Source organism: Monomorium pharaonis, chromosome 6, assembly GCF_013373865.1.
Source record: "Monomorium pharaonis isolate MP-MQ-018 chromosome 6, ASM1337386v2, whole genome shotgun sequence".
NCBI classification, from domain to species: Eukaryota; Metazoa; Arthropoda; class Insecta; order Hymenoptera; family Formicidae; genus Monomorium; species Monomorium pharaonis.
Window position 1 is genome coordinate 16,815,582 of NC_050472.1, and position 25,093 is coordinate 16,840,674.

At 34.4% G+C, this 25,093-nt stretch overlaps 2 protein-coding genes, 1 long non-coding RNA gene and 1 pseudogene across 3 annotated transcripts; 2 read left to right on the forward strand and 2 right to left on the reverse strand.

The window, feature by feature from the left end:
- The first annotated feature begins 1,948 nt into the window (after nt 1-1,948).
- LOC118646076 lies at nt 1,949-6,458 on the forward strand. The gene is made up of 2 exons (XM_036288363.1): nt 1,949-5,660; nt 5,765-6,458. Exons 1-2 carry the CDS (start codon nt 5,614-5,616, stop codon nt 6,333-6,335), a joined length of 618 nt encoding a protein of 205 aa, XP_036144256.1. The 5' UTR covers nt 1,949-5,613; the 3' UTR covers nt 6,336-6,458.
- Nucleotides 6,459-7,924: 1,466 nt separating this feature from the next.
- Nucleotides 7,925-8,902, reverse strand: LOC118646041. The gene is made up of 3 exons (XR_004963675.1): nt 8,260-8,902; nt 8,096-8,185; nt 7,925-7,992 (listed from the first exon to the last, which is right to left on the reverse strand). It is a non-coding gene; the product is annotated as an uncharacterized LOC118646041 (long non-coding RNA).
- A 3,429-nt stretch (nt 8,903-12,331) lies between these two features.
- LOC114254582 lies at nt 12,332-21,001 on the forward strand (annotated as a pseudogene).
- Nucleotides 21,002-21,119: 118 nt separating this feature from the next.
- On the reverse strand, nt 21,120-24,641 carry LOC118646081. Its single transcript, XM_036288374.1, has one exon. The coding sequence runs from the start codon at nt 22,318-22,320 to the stop codon at nt 21,664-21,666; it is 657 nt and encodes a 218-aa protein (XP_036144267.1). The 5' UTR covers nt 22,321-24,641; the 3' UTR covers nt 21,120-21,663.
- Between the last annotated feature and the right edge of the window lie 452 nt (nt 24,642-25,093).

The following is a 25,093-nucleotide window of genomic DNA, read 5'->3' on the forward strand; positions in this document are numbered from 1 at the left end:
AGTTGCTATTGCGATTGCAAAGATAATTCGGAAAGATGGAAGATGTCCGAAAAATTTGCAAACAGACAAAGGAAAGAAATTTTACAACGCAAACGTGCAGAAACTATTGAAAAAACATGATATTAATCATTATTCCACGTACTCTATAATGAAAGCATCAGTTGTCGAACGCTTTAACCGCACATTAAAGAACATTATGTGGAAACAATTTACACTCAATGGAAATTATAGATGGCTCGATCTGCTGCCACGTCTCGTGTCAGATTACAATGTACGAAAGCATCGAACTATCAGCATGCGATCCATCGATGTTACGCCTGCAATAGCTAAAAAACTCTTAACCACGGTGTACAGTCACGTAAAAATTGCAGCACATGCACGATTTAAAGTAGGTGACTTGGTACGCGTCAGCAAATTCAAAACTGTTTTTGAGAAGGGCTATACACCAAATTGGACTACGAAGATATTTAAAATCATCAAAGTACAGCGTACTAATCCTGTGACATATCTATTGAAGGATTCCTGTGGAAAACCTATCGCTGGAGGTTTCTACGAATATGAGCTGCAGCGTGTTGCAAATCCTGACGTGTATCTTGTTGAAAAAATATTACGCAGAAAAGGAGATGAGGTTTATGTCAAGTGGTTGGGATTCGATGGATTGCATAATTCATGGATACATAAAGACAATGTTATTTAATCCATATAAAAATTGTTTTTATTATATTTACATAAAAGTACAATGTAACCGTATAAACATAAAATACATTATCAATTTTATATTATGCGAGATTTCTTTATCATCTTTCCATCATCCTTAATATATTCTTATTATTAATACTTGTACTTTATTAATACTTTTATATAAAAATACGAATAAAATTATAATGTAAAACTATAAAATGTGTATATAAAATATAAAATATTATAGCGGTATTCGATAATGTTCCCACGGTAACGTTTTAACTGAATCGGGTATAAGGTATTTCTTATCGTCGTACGGACTCAAAGCAATTTTCGTTTCGGATACCGTATATACTTCATGCATCTTGAATCTTATGCATGATTGGCGCCGCGTCATCTCGATCTCATCTCTCAAACACTAGGTGTAATCATCGAACGTTATGGTTCGTTGGACTTAGAGTAAAGATGTATGCGTTGAAGATGGATGGAAAGAAGGATACGAAAAATGCGAAAGGTGTCAAGAATAGTGTAGTAGCGCGAACTACACTATTCTTGACACCTTTCGCATTTTTCGTATCCTTCTTTCCATCCATCTTCAACGCATACATCTTTACTCTAAGTCCAACGAACTCGATCATTATCATACCATTGTTCTCATCTTTCCTTAAACCCGCAACTTTTTTATTCTCGAGAGGTATACCGTATGTGTTGTCGACGGGATAATCGCTCCTGTCAAACCTGGCGATATCGCGTTTCATCGTCTCGTAAATATCCTCACACTCGACGAGATATATGAGACTGTCGGTGTCGGTGTACATGACTCTACATTCAACACGATACAGAGGTAACATGTACTCGTGGTGAAATTCATATAGACACGTCTTAGAAATATCTAAGATACACATACCTACGTAAATCGGCTTATATAATGTTACCTCGAGTTTTTTAAGTTCAACGGCGATTAAATTTTCCGCAAAATACTTCGACTATGAAAATTTGGTTTGGCGATCATTGCCTCCGCACCATACCGCCCCGCCCATATCGTCAACAACTTAAAGTCAACATGATTGCGTACATTCTCCATGGTTTTACCAAACACCGCATTATTCATTAATTTATACAAATTTTTTTCGAAATCATTTTTAGCGATGGTTCGGAATTGTATGTTTAACTCTATCCCTGCTTAAAATAACAAATAGGTTATGATTGGATCTTATTCAATCGGATAGAATTTCTATAGTAATTAATATGATATCGTATTAATTACCATAGAAATTCTATCTGATTGAGTAAGATCCAATCATAATCTATCTGTCATTTTAAGCAGGGATGTTTTTACAGAGCCATGGAGATTGTGCAAATTGTAATATACGGTGTATCTTCGCGATACGAAGACCGTGACGCGTGCACGGCTGCAGGTTGCGGTAGTGGATGACGTAACGTTTCTTATCATACAAGGTCGCTAAAAGTTTATATTCACGCTTGCCTGGTGGTTTATCGCGTGTCGGGCATAAATGTAGGTCAGTGTGCTCATCGTGAAGATCTCGAGGATACTCGAGATCAACTTCGAGAATGTATCCTGTTGGTGAATGAGGAGCGATCGCACACACGTCAAAATTTGAGACATCTTTGACCCATTGAAATTCTCCATAGGGCAACGGTTGACACATTGCCCATCCGTACAAATTATTGACGTCAAAGTACATAAGTTATGAGGATGGTTTCAATGGGTCGTACGTCTGCATGTACTTGTTATTGGCTCGCGCATGTCTGCCTGAACATTGACTGAGGCCACCGCGTATACCGCGTTCTATAAACATTACCAATGTCAATGTCAGTAAGCAGTTCGAAAGTGATGTTGGTGTATTTTAACATAGCATTCCATGTGTATCCGGGGAGAGTGTACTAAAAGAGTGCGGGATCGAGACCATAACTTTCTAAGCATTTATCGCGGAAATTTTCAAAAATATCAGCTAATAATAAAACATCTGTTTTCAAATATAGATCACTATATTTACCTAATGTTTGAATGGAGAATCGCTTACAGACATTCTCGGCGTGTGTGTAATCGCTCTCGGATACAGTATCAGAGGTCAGGGAACTGAAAAATAATTCGCGCAGCGGTAAACACATGTCCTGCAGCTTGTCCACGCAATCCACGTACTCGTACGGAAATACACCTTTCGTGTCAATAAATCGAAATCCTCGTCAGACAAGTGTAAAAATTTGGAACGTACAATTTTTAATTTTTCTTTGTTTAGAAACGATGCCAATTTTTCGAGACTAGTATTTAAAAATTTATATGAATCTATAAAGCGTAGTTTTATGTAATTGTGTGGATTTAATTTATCGGCTGTGTCTATGACATGTTTTGTGAAAGAAATTTACTTTTCTTTCGTGATGGGGAGTATGTCGGTCTTCCCTTTGAACGCAGTGGCTATTTCCTTAATAATGAAATGTGAATCGTATCCAGATAAATTATGAAAAATAATTGGCATGTATGATACATTTCGATAATTTAGATTACAAAGAGAATGTGCTGGACCGCGGTAACGACCGGTCAGGTGATCGCGCACCCGCGTATCGTCTGGCAAACGGCTTATCGCAGATATGACACCGCGTCGTGCTACGGTATGCCTCCAATTGTTCCTTCGATAATGTTTCCATAGGGACATTAGTGGATAAACGAGTTTTAACATTATGCGCTAATTCTTCGTTTTGTTTCGTGAACCACGCAACGCAATCTTTATCGCGGCGAAACCTATACGTAGATAACGCGTCGTCGTACGAGCATCGCACGTAGTATCTGATGCTGAATACTTCGTGTTGTTGATATGTGTACGACGCTTGCTCTATATCATGTTGCGTCTTCCGTAGCACACACTCAAGGTCCGCGTAGACGATAAAAGGTACTCGTTCCTTGTGGTTTACATTTCGGAAATTCAACCACTTGTCGTCTTCAGCAGACAGTATGATGGCGCAGTCGTTCATCGTCTGGCAGTCCACATCATGTGATTGCAACCTCTCGCATGATGAAAAATAGTTCAAGCACCTGTAAAAAATAATGGAAACATTTTTAATTACTTTTTTTGCTAGATCATATGAATTTTTTAATATATTATACATACCGATCGCAAATTTCTTGTGTTCCTTTTTACTTAGTTGGGAGCTGACGAGGCGGGACAGATTTTTTATCCATGCAAAATGATGTATGCTGTTTTCGCGCAGATTTTGCAAATATAATAAATTGACATGTTTCTCTCTCTTGTTGTTGGAGAACCGCAGCGGAAGAATCTTTAGCATTGCCATTTCTTTTTTAATTCCATAGACGTTAATTGATACATTGTTAAGACTGTCAAATTTTCCAATGTCCTTTAGTGTAACGGGAAACTCGATGTCGTCAAACTTTAGAACTGTTGCATAATGCGGATATAACAACTCTCTATCACTATGTCTTCCGACAGGGTGTAGAGCGGCGACCACAGACCACGCGAAGCATGCATGTCCTCTGAATTAACGTTCACTACCGCACGTTTCGTCATTATTTCTCGCGGCAAAACGTAACATCCTGCGTATAGAGGATTGTACTTATTTATATTTAGAGTCAAATTGAGAATTCGCGACAGCGCCCATCCGCTATCACGTTCTTGAAACTCTTCGAGCGACGTTAATGTGGGCTCGATAACGCGTCGCTCATATTACTCGTCCAAATCTGACGCTTGAAATAATTCACAATTTTTAATGTTTATACTTTTGTTCGCACGTTTATTACCCGTTACAAACATGCCGTTAAACGCAGTGTTCACTTTCACACTATTGTGTTTTTCTAGAGCGTCCCGCACTCGCTCAAGCACTATACCGCCTGCATTTTCTAAAAACGTTCGCGGTTCAATATAGTTTGTATTTATCACCACACCTGTCTGAATGCGATTCTCGAACGCTGCATCTATTTTCCGCCACACGAGTCTGTCCGCGTTATTACTAGTGCTCGCGTAATCACCACCGACGTGCACAAAACGCATTTGTAATTGTGTCTTTTCACTCTCAAGTCGCGCGATCCTCGCAACCAACGATTGTCTCTGTCCAACGGCGAGCCGGACTGGATGCTTGACGCGGCTATGTTCCTCAAGCTGTTGTATAAATTCGTCGCATCGCTGCAACCACATGAAACACTCGCCCAAGTTAGCGACTCCATTTGCTTGCTCTAACAGCTCGCGTTCTATTTGCTCGAAATGTTCCATGTTTTTTTATAATGTTTTTGACACTTTTTAGCAATCACAGTTTCGCGTCGCGTTCGGATCATCAAATGTAATACCATGTGCTTCCCGACCAGTTATCACTCGTCACTCGAATCACTTTCGCGTCGCGTTCGAATCATCAAATGTGATATCATGCGCTTTTCGACCATTTATATATATTCTCATCATTTCTTTGTTTTAACTGAAGCACTGTCATATCAGCATTAGTACATTTGCGCTTCACTTTTGCAAGATTTACATTTTTTGAATGCACGATTTTGAATGATCTCATCAGAAGATAAGACAAATGATTTATGTACGTGCCTAAAACATATTTTGTCACAGCAGCCACACATCAGCGCTTTTGCAAGATTCTTCGAATGTGATTTTTTTGAACGATCTCATCAGAAAATATGTATCAAATAATTTGTGTACGTGCCTAAAGCATATTTTTACATCACAGCTGCTATACATCGGCGCTGACTTTTGCAAAATTAACATTCTTTGAATGTATGATTTTTAAATGATCTCATCAAAAATATGAAGATTATGGGATTTGTTCCCACTACTCTTATTGAGGTATGTGGAGGGGTGTACAGTATAAAAAGAGTTTAGGCATCGGTACCCGTTTGTTACCGGACAGCAAAGGTTTCTGAAACGTTACTGCAATCGGTGAAAGACGAACTCCTCGAGGATGAACTATTACGTTCCGATCCAGCAAAATGAAGCGTGTGATAAACCGTAAATATTTTTAATTTTTAAATTTTTTCCTCTATATTTTTTTCTATATTTCCTTCTACATTTATTCGCACTTTTATTTCTAATTCTCTGTATTCTTTTTACAGAACATTATCGCAGCCGCGCTATATTCCGCGCATCCTGGGAAGGAGATATGCTTTGACTGCTACAGCATATAAATATTTGGACATCGGAATCAGGGTGGAATCTATGCCCTGTGTAGAATTATTGATTGGTGATAACCGAAGTCGCATAGGTCACCTACACCTGACTTATGCGATATGGAAAACGTTCATCGAGAGACGTGCGGATATTGTGCAACTCATGCAGGCAGCTGTACCTTCTTCAAGAATTTCGATTCATGATTTAGTTATAGATCTCGTAAATATACGTAAAGAAAATATTGTAAAGTTAACATTATATAATACTAGTACGTATATGAAACCATCAACCATACAATTCTTATTAGAACTGGAAGATTGTGTTGAACAAGTATGCTATCAATTGCATCAAAATATTTATATTGTTGGTGAAAAATATAAACAATTTGTTACTATTTTACGTCAAAATCATGTCACTAATAAAAGTGATGCTGTAAAGATATTACATGAAAAATATGATAAGACGTGTCTCGTAGATTGTGAGTTATTGGCTTATGCATCCGACAATATTGTATAATTGTATATGATGCTTTACAAAACAAATAAATAAAAAAAGTCTCATAGATTGTGAACTTATGCATCAGACAAATATTGTATATGATACATTATGAAATAAATAAATGAAAAAATTCATAAATAATTATTCTAACTTATTTTCTCTCTGCCCTATTCGTTTGCGGTATAATGGCGTGCGGAACTTGGTAGGAGGTACATAGATAAGATGGGTGGGAATGCATGTATGTGAATGGAAGACTGCATATGAAAGAACAAATGAAAGAGAAAGAGAGAATGATAAGTCTACATGGTTGAAGATATCACGTACAGGCGACAAAGACATTCAGTAGAAGGAGATCGCGAGCATCGTGGCGATGGCTACTGAAAGGGATCACGTATGGGTAAGAGAGATAGATTCGCAACAGAGGGAGAGCGCGAGCACCGCAGCGATGGCTGCAACGGTGGCGGGCGGCGGGTGGCGAGCGGCGAGCGGCGGGCGGCGCCGGTCGCGGACCCGAAAATCCGGCGTTAGCAATTCCCGCGCCGCAAGACCCCAGATCCGCGTGACGTCATGCCCCCGCGCGTCTACGAGTTCCTTCCGCACACCCGCTCCCCCCTCGGAGCACCTGGGTTAAAACCGGCCTAGTATTAACTACTATTAATATTCATTAAAAACCGGTTTTGTATGAGTCAAAGCGCACTATATACCTGAAAAGAGTCTCTACTCTTCTTGAATATATCGAAGATGTCCAATATCACCCCGCCAGAGCAAACTTTGCATGCTGCGAAGCATTTACGGACGAATCCCGACAGTGGGTATACGTGTACTCCGGTTGTAGAACAACGTAAGTAAATTTGGTCGTGGACACAAGTATTAGAAGTAGTTTATATATACATATACATTATATATATATATACAGGGTGTCCCAAAGCATGTGGGTCAATTCTCCTTAAAAGGTAGAAAAGATCGAGATGAACTTAAAGATTCAATATTGTCTTGGGTTAGGTCTACAAATAATCGAGAAATTAATTTTTCAAATTGTGCGAATGAGAGCGCGCCGTAGGAAGAGCCGAGCCGCTCGAGCCGTAGCGCGGCTCACTGTGTGAAGCATTGGCTGCCAGCGGCGGGGGAAAGAAGGAGAAGCGGCTCCGCTGCCGTGTGCTTCGCCGCCCTCACGTCCCGCTGCACCACGTCTAGACTCGCATCAATGGCTGCGTTCAGCGGAAAAAATTTTTCAGTGAGCATCTTATGCTGCGCTCCCAACAGTTTGCGGTTTCTGCTGAACGCACTTTTATCAGATGTGCCATCAGCAAGATGGCGCTGATCATAGTGCAAATTTGAAACTTAATAAGCTTACTGTGAAACATCCTGCATGTATATATATATATTTTTTTTATATAAACATTTGACTACTGATTATTACTGGCCGTATCAATTCAAAAGGAGATTCAAAAATTAATTAATTATTGAAGAAGAAAAAAGATCTACAAACAAGGGGAAACTAATATTATTAACAAAAATAATAGATTTAATATTATTTATTGCGATGGACGAAGCTATAAATTTAAATAACGTTATAAATAATATAGAGACTTAGGTCTTGAAATGCCTTCATTATATTTTTCTAATAAAAGTTTTGTATTTTGTCTTGTCCAATTAAATGTTGTCTCCTTAGGATCTGTAACATAAACGTACATTATTTTATCACACGTTTGCATGCATGTATGTATATGTGTAAATATTTGCAAAATTAAATTTAAATTTTATATATATGTACATACCAATATTTTCTTTTTCTGTATTGTCTACTACATCTATCGCTTTACTAGAGGTTATATTACTTGATAAATATTTATTAAAAAATTCTGCATCTAAAAATAATTAAATTTGCATATTATAATTACATATAATTTTAAAATTATTGTGCGTATGTATAGATACATACCATTTTGTAATCTTTTATGAATGTTGTTTGAGGTACTGATACTGTAAGTAATGTTATTATAATCGTATAATAACTCTTGTACGTCCAGTTTTTAAAATCTTTTTTTGGACTTCTTCCTTTTCTCCTAGAATTAAATTATCCTAAATATATTTTTTAAGTAGTTTTAATTCCGAGTAACCGAGTTAAAAAATATAATTAAGTGTGATATTTTCCAACTAATTATTCAAAATATAGATAGGTACTTTTAGTATGATGGAAAAAATGGCGACCGCTCAGCAAACATGTTGCAAGAGCATAAGCCGCTACATGGCGTTCAGCAGAAAATCTTACAACAGTTCCACCGCTATATTCTCCGCTGAACGCAGCCAATGGTCGCTCTTGCATCTCACCGCACCACGCCTAGACTCGCGTCGTTACGCACATTCGCAATTACTTGACACAATTATTTAGTAAAGATAGGGACAAATCAAAATCGTAATAAACTTCTGTGACTGAGAAAGTCGAAAGAGAGAAAGCGATAGAAATTTATGGAATCTTCAAATAACCTAATTTCTATCGTAATTGTAAATATAGTAAATTAATGAAAGTTTTCGGTACATTGACGATATATTCTTTCTTTTTCTTAAATATCTTATTTACAGTATCATACAATTTTAACATTTGTTTCTTATCGAATTGTATCGTACTGTTAAATCCTTGATGAAAACATTGATAAAAATTCGTAAATTCATTCGTAAAATCATTATCGTAAATTCACGATTGATTCTCAAATTGATAGTTTTTTTTTATTCGTGTATTATAATATTTGCTACATCAAGTTCTCCCATTGTTATTTTTTTTTCTTACACAATATATTTATAAATATTTCTTCATATTTAATCAAAATGATGCAACGATGGAACAAACTTTTCTAACAGAAAATGCGAGAACGAGAGAAAATAACATTTCTTTAAATTTGTTTGTTTTTATTTAGAAATGGATTATAAAATAGAAATCAATTAGATTCTCGTGTTTCTATTTTAAATAAATCACTGGAAATTTATCGTAATTAATAATGCAATTAAAGATAGAAGAAACTCTAAGTTTTCTATTGTCATGAAAGAAAACTTGAGGCCATTCTACAATAAGTTGCGAATGTCCCGTTGCCAGTTGCGAAGGATAGCAACTGCTAGTGGAGAAGTACAATTTCCGGTTGCGCTTGGCGTTGCGGTTGCCGAAAGAGAGTTGGTCAACTTTTAACTTTTTGGCAACAGCAACTGGCAATCTAGATTCGCAGCCCAGCCGCCGATTTGTACGGACGTGTGAATCTTCTTGCTTTGTACCTTGGCAATAAATTATTTTGCTGTATTTGATATTCATTTAAGTGGATCGGCTTATCTCTATTCGCATCATCATCTCATTTATTCAAGCCTATTTTGTCTACTTAAGATCTACTGCCTCTGGAACTCATTTTTGAACGACTATCTTCAACTTGCTTTTGTTCCTGGTTACTGCGCAGCTCCTTTATCCTTTCACATCTCAACGTGGAAGCTTCGAGAAATCATCTAAGATATATTTCATCATCCATATATTTCTCATGAAGAAAATTGGATTTGGACTTATACTAATAATTTGATTATCCAGCGCTTCACTTGTGAGTTCTAACCTAAAGTTCGACTTTTTTCTTTTTTCTTTTTTTGCATATGATTTACTGAGTGATTTTTTTTGTGCTATTTCCTCTTTAACCTTAGCCTTATTTTGAAATCATTTGGCTTTACTTTTCTATGTAACTATCACTTTTCTTATTACTTACAATTGTAAGATATTTCTGTTCAATGATGCAATCTCCTACTCTTATGGAAATCATACATATTGTTGAAGTCTTTTGAATATATTGGTTTGTTACGATATTAATATCTATGATTGTTCTCTAGATTCATATATTAATTATATTTAATTATATTATTATCAATCTCATTATATATACATTTACTAATTATTAACTCTTTTTCTAGTCTTTAAGCTCATTAATTTTTTTTTTGCTAATTGTTTTTAAATATTTGATCTGTTACTTTATTAATTATAATACAAATTCCATTTACTGCCTATTTGATCGTTTTCTTCTCAAAGTTTAGGAAGGCGACTTTGGATCATTGTTGTGTCCATGATTCATGTGCCTGACATGTTATATAGACGTGAGCATTGTAGACTATGCTGTTTTGCTTTCTTAAGGGGATCCGGGAGTGACAGAGTTACCGACATTTTTTGGGGAACTTGGATTTTCGAATTGGAGTAACAGAATGCAAAATCCTTTTAGAGGATTAAAGTACGCATAAAAATGAAGGGGGCGACGTACGATTTGTTCTGATAAATAAAAAAAAGTTATTATTTATTAGTCACTTAACGACAATACCCAGACAACACGCATGTCTAAAAGACATCTTTAAGACGTCTTAAAAGAGACGTCTTTGAGACTTTATTAAAAGACGTCTTTATGACGTCTTAAAATCGTCTTATTTTAGACGTCTCTCTTAAGACGTCTAAAATACGTCTTTTTAAGACATATTCTTTGAGACGCCATTTAGACGTCTTTACGACGTCTGAGAAAGACGTTTTTAAGACGTCGAATGACGCACATAACCAAATCTGCCGTGTGATGCGATCAAGTCGATCGACGTGCTTATCCCGTATCAATTTTTGAACTCTTGCACGTATCGCGTGTGTGTTGGGACGTTTTGTCCCGGTTTGCTGTGTAACGCAGCCGAGTGTGGATACGTTAATACAACACAACTTTTTAACTCTCGTACGTATCGCGTGTGTAGGCTGTTATTGGAAATAATTAACCTTTCTGACAACATTTCTGACAACAGTTTTTGACAATTAATAAACCGGACGATAATAGTGTTGCGCTTAAGTTGCTGTAAAATATGTGACTGAATCCAGTATCTCTGTAAAATTCTGTAATTTCCAATCACGAAAACATGAAATAAAATTGAAATATATAATATAAAATTTTTTATTTATAAAAAAACTTATCTTAATAATAAAATAAAAATAATGAAATATAAATATAAAGTATTTTGTTTAAAATAATAAAAAATAAAAAATAATAAACCTAGCTTTTGGAATCCTTGGTGGAAAAATTTTCTACAAAATTCTAAAAAACTACAAAAATTTACAAAAGTGTGTTTCAAATTTAGCATTTTTCTGTAAAAACTACAAAAAAATGCCAGAATTGGAACACTTTTGTAAATTTTTGTAGTTTTTTAGAATTTTGTAGAAATTTTTTCGCCAGGGATGTCTAAAATAATTTTTATATAAGACGTCTCAAAAACGTCATAAATAAAAAAAATTAGACGTCTTTTAGACGTCTTAAAAACGTCTTAAATCGGGTCATAAGACGTCTTAAAGACGTCTCAAAGACGTCTTTCTGATAGTTTTATAAGACGTCTTATAGAAATATAAGACGTCTTTTAGACGTCTTTAAGACGTCATAATGTTCTCTGGGTATTTGCTTTATACGAAAAATCTATAGTTTATATGTATAAAATAATCATGTCGCCCCTTAGAAAAAACTCTCAGGAATAATATCGTGCAATTAGAAATAAGATTTGAATCCTAGAAAAAAAGATTTGCATTCCGCAATTGGAAAATGAAAAAACGAAAATTTAGGTTATGTACACGTAAAAAGTTAATAAGTAGAGCAATATGAGAAAATTTTTTTTTGTTTTCAATATAAAATCCAATTCATAGATTGATATTTAATATGTGTACTTTAATTCTGGAAAAAGATTTCTAAATCTATACAAGAAATACATATGAAATCTCATTAATGATGTGCACGAATGACTACATTATCCTCGATCAAATTTCAAAGGCACTCCTGGATTCCCTTAAACCTCATCTGTGAAACTTTTATATTCTGATCATATTCGGTGTATTCATATATTGATTATATATATTTAAGTATATTATTACTAATTTCATTATATATACATCTACTAAATATTTATTTCTTATTTTTCTATCTATTACCATCGAGACTTAATTATTAAAGTTTTCTTTTTAACTCTGTCCTATTAGCTGCAATAGAATGTCTAAACATCCTACAAAATCAAAGAAGAAAAATAATAAACTATTTCCTACTGAGATCCATTCAATTGTTGAGTCGCCTTCTCAGAAGAGACCTTATTCAGAGGTTTCATCTGAGGGAAGTCCCGCTTCGGGTAATAATTCTGGAGATTTGATGTCGTCGGCAATAATTTACAGTGACGAGGCTTTTTTTCATTCTCCTGTCATGGATAGTAATTTGGGTCATGCTGATTCACCAGAGAAACAAGATTTTACTAATTTAAATTCTCAGATTAATATTTCTAATAATGTGAATCATAGTCCTTCAACTCCATCTTTTCCATCGGCTAAAAATAGTGATCCTCCTGTTGAGAATCCTCAATTATCTCAACGCCGCCATTTTGTTGAGGCTCAATTATTCAATAGATATTCTTCAATTTACCATTCTCTTTTTTCGGTCCATCTTGAAGGGGTTAATGCTGACGGACGTTCTTATATTGGGGACTTACATCCTATGAGTATCGGGAGAAAAACTTTGTTCTAAATTCAACTACATTAAAAATATTAAAAGACTTGGTAAAAATTTTATTAGAATAGACTTTGACTCTTCATCAGAGGCTAATAACTTTGTTACTACATCTAAAGATATGCTTTCATGATGCTTTAGCCCATACCTAATTATCGTATTTTTAGAGTGGGAGTTATTCGTAATGTAAATATTTCCCTTTCTAACCAGAGAATACTGGATGGAATTACTATATGGTCTGATGATCCTATCGGGATTCATAAGGTGGAGAGACTTAGATCTAGGGATCCTAATAACTTAGAATTATTTAAGGATACAACAACTGTTAAGGTATGGTTTGAGTCAGCGCTGTTGCCTGAATTTATTAACATTTGGAGGGTTAGATGCCCGATTTTTCCATTTATCAACAGGGTTAGAAAATGTACCAACTGCTCTAAATGGGGTCATTCTTCACTTGCTTGCAGGGGCTCTGTTTCCTGTGCTAAGTGTGATGAACCACACAAAACGGACGCCTGTTTTAGCATCTCTATTAGATGCTCAAATTGTAAAGGTAATCACAGAGTCTTTGACACCAACTGTCCTATATTTTATAGATCTAGAATAATTAATACAATAATGGCCTATTGTAACACGGATAGAGCCAGTGCTATTAAACTGATGAAATCCAAAAACATCTCTTCTATCCAAGAAGCTCAAAATGCATTCAAATCGGCTGCATTTAGGGGCTAGTCGCTTAAAGATTTTGGATTTAAGAGTTCTCCTGTACCTAACCTCTCTACTGTTTCTGACGCACAACCTATAGGGAACAAACTTTTTTTTGCTTCTTCTAATCTTCACCCTGTTAGAATTAAATCCAAACGCTCGTTTCATACTACCTCTAAAAGACTACGAGTTTATAATGAACCACCTATTGACTCTGGATCTAACTTTATTCCTTCTAATTATGAACAAATCTCTCTTAATCCCTCTTCTCTGATATGCTCTGATTAATTGAATTTTGATCCTCTCCCTCAGGAGTCTAGTATTGCTCCAAAGGAGAACGTTAATTCAAAGACTTTTACTTCACAGAATTATGATGATTTACCTCAAAATTCATTTTCTTCCACTGGCAATCTTTATGATCATTTTAGCAACTTTAGACAGCGACCCGTGGTGGGTACTATCCTAAACGATATTTACCTAATACTTAATGAAAATAAAAATCTCTCCAATATTAAATATGAAATTTTTGACTACTTATTTAAATTTAATACTTCTAATACTCATCCATATTAAATTGTAATTTCAATTAATACTACATTTTAATATATATTATATTATTATATTTATTCTTTGTCTTGAATTACTTATATCTTTTTCTTGGAGACTTTTATCTTTTATTTAAAATTTTTTTCTCATGAATTTAGAAATTCTACAGTGGAATTGTAGAGGCGTCCACGGAAAATTTGCTGAGTTGTCCAATCTTATCTTGAAATACGACATTATCTGTCTCCAGGAAACTTGGTTGAAACCAAGGATTATTTTTCATTCAAAAACCATATATCCTTCAGAAGGGATCGCTTGCATGGTATCATGGGTGGTGGTGTTGCCATTCTTTGTAAGAAATCCTTGGATTCTGTTTTTGTTGATATTCCATCATCTCTCAACCACAATCTTAAAATCTCCTTTATTAAAATTAAAATTAATCATGTATCTTCTAAGTTTCTTTGTGTCACTTCCATTTATAACCCCCCTCCCAGTTCTATAATTTTAAAATCAGGTTGGTTACAGTTGCTAAGGGGCCTTCTTCACATTTCATCTCATAACTTCTTAAGGGGGCAAGTCATGTAACGCGCTGAAAGTGATTTTTGAAATTTTGTTTGAGGAAATTATACAACCAATTCTTTTGAAATTTTCAGAGTATGTTATTGTAATATTGAACTACTAAAAAATATTTTTTGACAGAAAAATAATATGTATTTTATAAATAATAATAATGTAAATCTAATGCGTCGACGTTGAAGTCACTTGTCGGCGTGCAATGTAGCGCTGCTTGTATTCATCTGAAACAAAAAAACCAAATAGATTTCTTTTTTGTACGGTTTGCGTTATTGATTGAACCTATTGTTAAAGAAAATAATGCAAAATTGTAAAAATGGCGACACGTAGAAAAAAAAGTATTGATTTTTACGAAAAATTTCCGTGTTAATTATGCAATAAAAATAATTTACTTAAACAATATAATTATAAATAAAGGTTCAATTTATGAGGAAAGTATTTATCTCTATGTATGCACAAGGAGAACTTAATCGAATGAATAGTTTTTGAGTTATTTTGCACGCCAATTTTAAAAAAGTAGTTTGGAGAAAAACGCGTTTAAAGTTCGAGTAACAAAATCGTGAAAAAATCGTAATTTATTTTAACTTACCGCAGTTTTTTGCTAATCTGTGATTCCAGGGCCATAGAGCAGATCTTCCTGTTTTTCGAACATTATTCTAACACAGCCAAGTTAAGATTTATTACAGAGGGATCGAAAGACTGAGTTTTCGACTCGTCTACATGAGTGCTCCGCCCAATTCGACCGTTCACTTTTCGACGAAAATAACATAGAAGGAACTCTCAAATCGGTTTCTATTTTTTTTTATATTCTACGGAAAATTTCCTATAAATTTAAGCAAGAAAAAAAAATCGCTAAAAAATTTCGATTTACATGACTTGCCCCCTTTAATCATATGTGGTGATCTAAACGCCCAACACAGTTCATGGGGCTCCAGCTTACTCAATGCTAATGGCAGATCTTTGTTAGATGCTATTGTTTTATCTGAATTGGTTTTCTTGAATGACGGCTCCTCCACAAGAGTGTTTGCTACTCAAGACCACATAAGTGTTCCAGATATCTCTTTGATTTCACCAGCTTTGGGATCTATCTGTTGTTGGTCCACCATAGATGAACCTATGAGAAGTGACCATTTTCCCATTGAAATAAAATTAACTCCTACTTGTAGCGATTCTCGAGGGATTATTGGTAGACGACCTAAACTTTTGAATAATTATATGGATAAGGATATATTATAATAATATTATATATTATAATAATATATAATAATAATAATTATCTAAATGATTTTTTTACTGATCATACTCCTCAGGATTTGTCAGGCGCTAATTTGTATAATTTTTGGTACAGTAATGTTTTGAATTTTGCATATAAGGCTGGTATCAGATCTGTTGACTCAGAGGGCAACATCAAATCGTTTGATCTTCTACATAACATGGCAATGTTCGAGGCTTAATCGTCCTTCTTATGGATCGATCCAGCCCTGGTGGAACGAACACTGTATCTCAGCTATCTCTGAAAGATCCAAAGCTTTTAAGTTTTTTAAGGAGTATCCCAATAGGATCAATCTTTTGAAGTACAGAGAGGCCTCTACTAACGCTCGTAGAACATTAGCTAAAAGGAAAAGTATTAACTTTAGATCATTTGTTGAAGAAATTAATTACAACTATAATTCTCAATCTCTTTGGCAAACTATTAATAAATTTAAGAACAGTGTTTATTTTAACCCGACTACTCCTTCTAGTCAATTTAAATCTGATATTTTAGATGGTACTGTTGCGAAGTTGGTTCCTCCATGGTGTTCTGCTCTTTTTCCTCAAGTATATTATACGGATGAATTAGAGATGTTTTCCACTTCCTTCCAAATTAGTAAACTAAAGGATGCAATTAAATCCTTGAAATCTTGCTCTGCTGCGGGACCTGATTTAATTAATAATTGGTTGCTTAAATGTCTCCCTCTATCGGTGTTACAGGTTTCTTAGAATCATTTAATTTGATTATTTGTGACGGCTCATTTCCTTCCTCCTGGAAATTTTTCGATGTCTCCTTGATCCCTAAACCGAATAATAGAGGCTTCAGACCGATTTCTCTAGCTTCGGCTACTTTAAAGATTTTTGAAAAGTTAATTATTAGAAGATTTGAAAGATTCATCGAACTCGAGTTACTTCTCCCATCCTCTCAGTATGGTTTCAGGAAAGGCAAGTCCTGTGAAGATTGTCCCTCTCATTTAAATATTGATATATACAATTCTTTTATTAAAAAGAAATTTTTAGGTGCCTTGTTTATTGATATAGAAGGAGCATATGATAATATAATTCTTCAAAACTTATTTCATTGTATTAACCAATTAAAATTACCGGATGGATATAAAAAATTTTTCCTTAACTTTCTCAGCCCTAGATGGGTGGATTTTTATGAGTTGGGTTCTTATTTGGGTCGACGCTTATTGGCTAAGGGCCTCCCCCAAGGCTCTGTACTCAACTCTATTCTATTTAATATTTATATTAAGGATTGTTTACATCATGTTCCTTACTCGTGTTCATTTCTTCAATTTACTGATGACATCGTGATTTATTCAAACAATATTGATTATCTTAAAGTTCTTTAAAATTTGAAATCTGCTTTTTTTTACTATATCTGATTGGCTTAATTTATTAATTTCTACTGAAAAATCTCAACTTATCTTATTTCACAGGAAAAAATCCTTATCACTCCCTGATACTATCTTTTTTAAGGATAATCATTTCAAGATTTCTCAGCGAATTAAATATCTTGGTTTAATCATGGACACGAGTCTTGGAGGTGAAACGCTCATATCAAGGACATTAAAATTAAAACCAGTAAATTTACTAACATTCTAAAATGGATTGCCGGTTCCACATGGGGAGTCAATCTTATTCATTGCCTCAATTTTGTTAATGCCACAATTAGGACTTAGATGGAATGGTGCTCTTTTTGGTACGTCAACGCCGCCGGATCTTATTTTAGTAACTTAGAAAAGTCGCTTGTGTTATCCTATAAAATCGCTATGGGCATTTCTCGCTTTACTCCTAACAGAGTAGCTTGGAAATTTAGCAAACAATCCTCCCTTAAAAGAAGAATTACTCAACTCTGTGACGAAATATGTGTACAAAGGTATTCAACTTAAAAAATCTACTCTTTGTAATAAGCTTAAAAATCTTTATTGTATTATCCACTCTTCTGAGGCTGCGAAAAGAAATATACCTTTTATTGTGACCAGATGGGAGGCAACTCGATGTTTGCATGATTCTCTTTTTATTTGGAACTTTCATCCTTCTTATTCATATCCTTTAAATTTAAATTACAATAACATCGATATTGATACAGCCTCGGGTATTTTTGCTTCAAATAGTGGAGACTCTAACCGTGCGTTTTTGAACCTTATAAATTTGAAATCTTTATCTTTTAGTGAGATTATAATTTATACCAATGGATCAAAATCCCTGAAGGGTGATTGTTATAAAGTTGGTTGCTCGATCTGGATCCTTTATCTTGATCTTACTATTAAATTCAGACTCAATAATCTGACTAGCTCGTTCGCGGCTGAAGCGTTTGCTATTTTGAAAGCCGTTGACTTTATTGTAAATAGAGTAATTTCAATTATGCCAATATTTGCACTGACTCGCTCAGCTGTTTGAATGCCCTTGAATCAGGAGACTTTCGAACCTTTCCGCTTTGTAATTTAATTAGAGATATTAAAGTTAAACTAAACCATGCATTAAGTCTTTCTAAAAATATTAGATTTTCATGGTGTCCTTTTCACAAAGGAATATTGGGCAATGAGACAGCCGATGTGGCTGCCAAAGAAGCATCATTAATTAATTCTAACCCATCTAATAAAGTAGATTTTAAGCAAGCCTTATTCTCTTTTAGAGAAACATATCTTAACATCGATACTGATTTTTTATTAAGCATTAACATCAACACAGGTAATCAATATATGAACTACTTATCTAATATAGATATTAATTACTTGGATAAAAAGAAATGTAAATTTAAAAGAAGGGAGATTGCCTTATTAAATAGAATCATTACTGGATATTCTTATACTCAAAGTTTTTTATTCAAGATTGGATTGACTTTGTCTCCTGCTTGCGGTTGTGGATATGAAACCCAGAACCTGAATCATTTGTTTTGATCTTGCTCTTTACTTGATTTATATAGAGAAGATTTTATTAACACGCTACTCTCTGCTGGCTTGCAAGCACCTTTTTCTTTAGAGCATATTTTAAATAAGATTAATTTAAATATCGATAAGGCTATTATCATATTTATTTCAGATAGTCAACTCAAATTATAATATTTTTCTATTTTAAGTCGAACTTTAAACCAAAAGAATTTCCACTAGCCTTGTTGGATTTTGGATTTGCAACTTATTATCTCCAACATTATAAGGCAATATTTTCTCAAGAATTGCGAGATATCTGAGTCAAGATTTTAAACAAGTAATAAGTTAGTCCATTTCCCCACGGACTATCTTAGGTTTTTAACCCGGTTAAAGCGTGGTACTGTGACCCTGCATTTGGGTCGGATATCCATCTGGGGAATTAGAAGAAGAAGAAGAAGAAGAACTGGCAATCTGTGGCAATCACAGCACATCACCCAAAGTGTCCCATTTGTGTCTGGCTGATGTTTGGAAAACGTGGTATTGTGTCTCATTAGGAACAAAAAGCCAAAGGGAATAAGAAGTGTCGCATTTAGAAAAAGTGTGAAAGCAACATCACAAATAAGTTCCGATATAGGTTATAAAATTTTCAATAATTTTTTTAGTATTTTATTATTTAAGCTTTTTCAACATTTCCATAGTTTACATTAAAAAAAAGGAATTTATTGAAGAAAATAACGATAATTTAGACGATAATTTTGAAAATGTTGAAGAGTGAGATGAGTCTGAAATACGATCATTAATTACTCTGATAAAGGCAAATGAATTCTTGGTTAATAAAACCAATAAAGATTTTTTTAATAAAGAAAAAAAGAATATATAAATAACTCTTGGAAAATAATTGCAAATATACTCAATAAAACAGATACGTCTTTTTATGTGTTGTATTTGTGTGTAAAATTTAAGGTTAATTTTATAATTTGAACACAGTCTCAAAGCTGTCAAACATGAAACAATTTTTGTATTACTTGTTATGTTTTCACTTTGTTGCTTAAATAACTTTTATTAAACTCAGATTAACTTTAATAAATTATTAACTTGTGAAAATAGCGAATAGTATTTTGTAAACTAATTATTGATTAAAATAAATTGGAATTTGAAATTAAAGTCAAGTATAATCCTTATTCTGCCACTTATTTCAGAACTAGAAGTACAAAAGAAATGGAAATTATTGAGAACAGTATTTAACCGCAAATTAGTGCAGTTGAAAGAAAATATGTTGAGTGAAAGTGGAGCTCATGTCAAAGAAAAGTCAATAAATATTGAGTGGGATTACTGGGGTGACATGCAGTTTCTTATACCACATATACGTCATAAGTAAATTACCAATTAATTATCATTTATTAAAAAATATGTTGTTATATTTGTTCTTTATTTTAAGCACTTATATAATATATGATTACATTTTCATTTCTATTTTATTGTTTCAGATCAAACAGAACATCAAATTTTTATAAAAAGCCACTATCAGTCTCTCCTACAACTAGTGAACCTATAGCGCCTCCTTTAAACAATAAAAATTCCATTCTTAAATCAGCCACAAGAACATCTGAAAACAAATCAAATGTACTGCAACTGAATCACTGTTTTTGCGGAATGCAAATTTGACAGTTTCTGAAATTTCAAGTATATTTAAAACTATGTTTTTAATAATTTATTTTTAAGTTAATTTTATTTACATGTTATATTTTAATTTATAGATTTTTCACCGTTCCACACAGAAATATTAAGCAGTGAAACATTGATTCCTTCAGATGACTCTTCGTCCTATGTCGAATCATGGAAGTCAACAAGCAGTACTGAAAAAGAAATATCTGTGTCCGCAAACAAAACTGAAGATAAGAAATATTTATCTAACATGAAGTGTAAACGTAAAACTCCTACATCAGATGGATTTCATATTAAAAAAAGAAAGGCACTTGACGCTTGCTCTGCTCATATGTCAGAGGCTTCTCAGTATTTAAAGCAAACACTCGATACAGCAAAACAATCCTTAAATGAACTGTGGAAGTGACGAACTTCAATATTTTACTTGTCTTTTGCCTATATTTAAGAAATTAAATGATGACCAAAAGACTGAATGTTTAATGATGTTGTTGAATGTTGTAAAAGAATATGAAACTAAGAACAAGTAAAATAATGCCAAAGATGGACAGAGAGTAACTTATATATGACTTTGTTAAAGTTTTTACATGAATTTTTTATTTTATGCCAGATATGTGCAATATAATTTTTATAATTTAGTGCTATGCATTTAGCAATATAATTTTTTTATTTTTTAAATTTGTGTGCTATTGTCTTCAGTTTTTTATGTGTATTATAAGACAAATAAGATAGATATCTGTTAGTGATACTTGTCTTTCATATGTAGCGTAATAAAAAGTGATATTATTTTATTAGTTATATCAAATATACTAATATCTGTGATTGTTCGATTTTTTAAGTACGTAAAAGTCCACCAATTGCATGAGATTGTTCGAAAAATGACAATTACCTCCAGTATTTCTTTAAGACAGAATAAAATCCTTTTGTTTATTATAATTTTTATTTTTTTAATGCTATATACATACTCTTTATATGGATATTAATAAATAAGTCTAATAAAGGAAAATAATGAATGATACTAATGATTAATTAATTATTTTAAAAAAATAAATAATATAATTGTGTTAAATCTTAATTATTTATTTATAATACTGCACAACAAATTTTCTTTCAGTCTTTTCTTCACAGTTTTTTAATATATAAAAGATAATATTTATATGCAGATTCACATCTACAATTTCATATCGCAAAAATTATAATAGTCGAATAATAAGTACTTAATCAATTTAGATTCACATTGTTATAAAAAGCACGCTCCATTTGCCATTCAACCTGGCCCTCGACGCTATTAACATAATCTCGAAGTTTGTCCCTCAATTCAATTACTGCTTTTCTAGAATTGTTAGAATCAATTTCACGCAACTCTTGTATATGATTTAAAGTTCCTTCGTTCCTACATGCACCAGGTTGGAATATTCCGTTTTCTTCACGATCTAACAAATTATTGGGGCAATAACGTCCACCAATATCTTCCTTAGAAAGAATAAAATTATGAAGGCATATTAAAGCCTTTACTATTACTTCTGCATTGGCAAGAGAACAATACAGAGAACAATACAGAGAACGCAGCACTCTCCATTTAGTAGTAAGTATACCGAAGGAATTTTCAATTACTCTACGTGCTCTACTGAGCCTATAATTGAAAATTCGTTTGCGACCACATAAATTTTTCTTTGGGTATGGCCGCATCATGTATGTCTTTAATGGGAACGCTTCGTCCCCTGAAAAATGTGGAAATATTATATTTGAATTAGGAAGCAAACGTGGCAGAGGCAAATTAACAGAGCCTTCTTTCAAAGCAGAGCCAAGTGTCCATATGCCTCCATCACTCATAGAATCTGTAATAATTGTAAAATCAGCTATTAACAATAAAAACATTAAACAATCACTTTCTCTCCCGTTAATAAACTTATCATAATCTTCTATATCAACTCAAGTAAATTTATACTTAGCATCAGCAGCAGCCATTAACACAATGCTGAAAAAATGTTTATAGTTATTGTGGCGACACAAATCGTTAGTCACCACACCAAGCGCCTAACAACGGCGCAACCCGTCCGACACTGTAAAAATTTCCAAAAACGCCTGACAGCCGTGCAACCCGTCTGACACAGTAAGAATTTCGACTGTAAGGAAAGTGAAATGCGCGCGGACGCCACCAGAGGCCATCTTATCTCAGGAGTAAGATGACGACTTCTAGGCTTTATAAGGAGCACGGGAAGACGGACGAATTACTCTTTGCATACTCGCACTCGAGTCTTTTTTTTTGCTGATACGAAGATATTGCCGTTTCTCGTATACAACACTAGCGAGCACGCTGGCTACCAAGGAGCAGCCGTGGGACCCCGCAATCGCTGTGATCCCACCATTACGAAGGACCAGACCGTCGAGGGTACTATTGGCCGCCGACGACCCACGGATTTGGCGCTATACTTCGCCCCGGTACCTGCTACCGGACTTGTTGGAGAGCTTGGCAAGGGAGACCACCACCAGAGGTACCCAGACGGAGGACACGATCTAGGAGAATCAAGCAACGCAGACCATCGCCCTACCGGCAACCAGGGACCACGGTACGCAACACGAAGGCAGCAGCACGGATCAGGCCAGGACGCCAACGGAAGGCAGTCAACCCGGCGACAAGCCAACAGGACGCCTTCGTAGAGAGAAACGCGCGGCCAAGCAGAAGGAAATACAATCTTCCAAGCGAAAGTGAGCCGCAGACGACCAGGTTCCTGAGATAACATCCACACTATCCCTGGACGAAAACAACAACGCCAGTGGAGTACGGGTGACAAAAGCTCAACCACCAATAGCTTGGAGACCGCGGGAGGCTTAAGATCCAGCTACACAATCGGCCCTTGTCAGGGCCACCAAACAAATTACAAACATAAAGACTCTGTACAAAATATACATATAGAATAAACTATTTATTTAAGGAGAAACCAGTGTACTTCTCTTCACGCACCGTATTCCTCTGCGTACAACTTAACTGCGAGCGAACAACACGCCCACAGTTATAATATAAACTTCCTGTGTTAGGAGGGCATTGGATTGGAATATGTTTTCCATCTACAGCCTTAATGCAGTTTGGAAAATTCCAAATCTTAAAAAAATCTTCAGCAATACACCTCCATGATTCTGCTGTTGGGCTGGGAAGATAGATTAGTTGAAGTACATTCCAGATAATATTGCAAGTATCAAGAATTATTTTGTACGCTGTAGATTTTCCAACTCTAAATCCTCTTGCAGTTGTATTCACACTGTCTCCATGAGCAAGAAATCTAACACATAAAAATTTTTTACATACTAAATATTTAACCAAATTTATATCCCAACACATAAAAATTATTATTACGTACGATAATGTCAAAGCTAAGCGCAAACTTGGTGGATGTGAAGCTTTTTTAGAATATTTTTGTAAATGTGGTTGTACCATGTTAAGTATAGTATTATACTGCTCAACAGATATTTTATAATCTTGATAGAATAATTCATGATCTTCATTTAAAAGATACTTTAATAAATTTTCATAGTGGCCGCATTTCTTTTTATCAAAGTGTACTGGTCTTACCCACCATTTTCTATTCGCTTTTATTAATTTTTCTAATTCATTGCAACTTATTGTTATCATAAAAAAGTTCCATGCCATTGAAAGACTTACAAGGACTTTCTGTAAACGCTTTAAATATTTCTTTTTATTTTGTAACATTTTCAATATGTTGCATATAAAAAATCACTCGATGCATTCATAACCTGCTTGATATGTAAAATGTAAACTTCTTGGATACAGCTTTTACAAATAACGACGTTCCGTTCTCTGATTGGCTGTTTCTGGACAATCCGCAACTTCCGCAACTCCAAATGTAGATAAGTTATTGCGATGATTTAAAACTTGCGACTGGCAACTTGCAACTCGCAACAGAACATTTGCAACCTATTGTAGAATGGCCTTTAGAGTTGTATTGACAATACGTGATGTTGAACGTTAATCTCTAAGCATAATTATCGTAGAAGACGCATCGCGCCCCAGATAACACAGAGATGAACAGAAATTCCTAAAGAAGTCATTTTAATGAATACTTGGAGAAGTAGAAAAATGAATACATAAAGAATTCTTGAGGAATTAGCCACAATGAGTTCACATTGAAGTATTCCTTAAGAGTTCATTGCAATGAATACCTCGCGATTTATTATTTGGAATACTTTGAGTATTTATCAGAAATTATTCGAGTGTTTGGATAATCTCAATTACATTTTTATAATTATATATCGCTCAATAAATGCTAATTTATATTTTTATATACGAAATGTGCTATATATAATTAACAAAACAATTAATATACAACTTAAGAGCGTGCTGATCTGCTATGACCAAGTGTCGCGTTCAGCATGATGCAACATTTATCCTCGTTTGTGTTAACTATACATATGTTTCACCCTTCTGATAACATCTATTGTAATAATCTATAACAATTAAATATGTATGCATAAACAAGAAGTGTTCATGGATTATCACGGGGCGTTAGGATACGTACGTTCTTCGAAGTCAAGCAACGTTGGCGATGGTTAACACTTGGATGGATGACCGTTTTTTCAGGTACAGAAATTAAACATGCTTTAACAGGTACGACTATGGCTTGGCTGAAACATG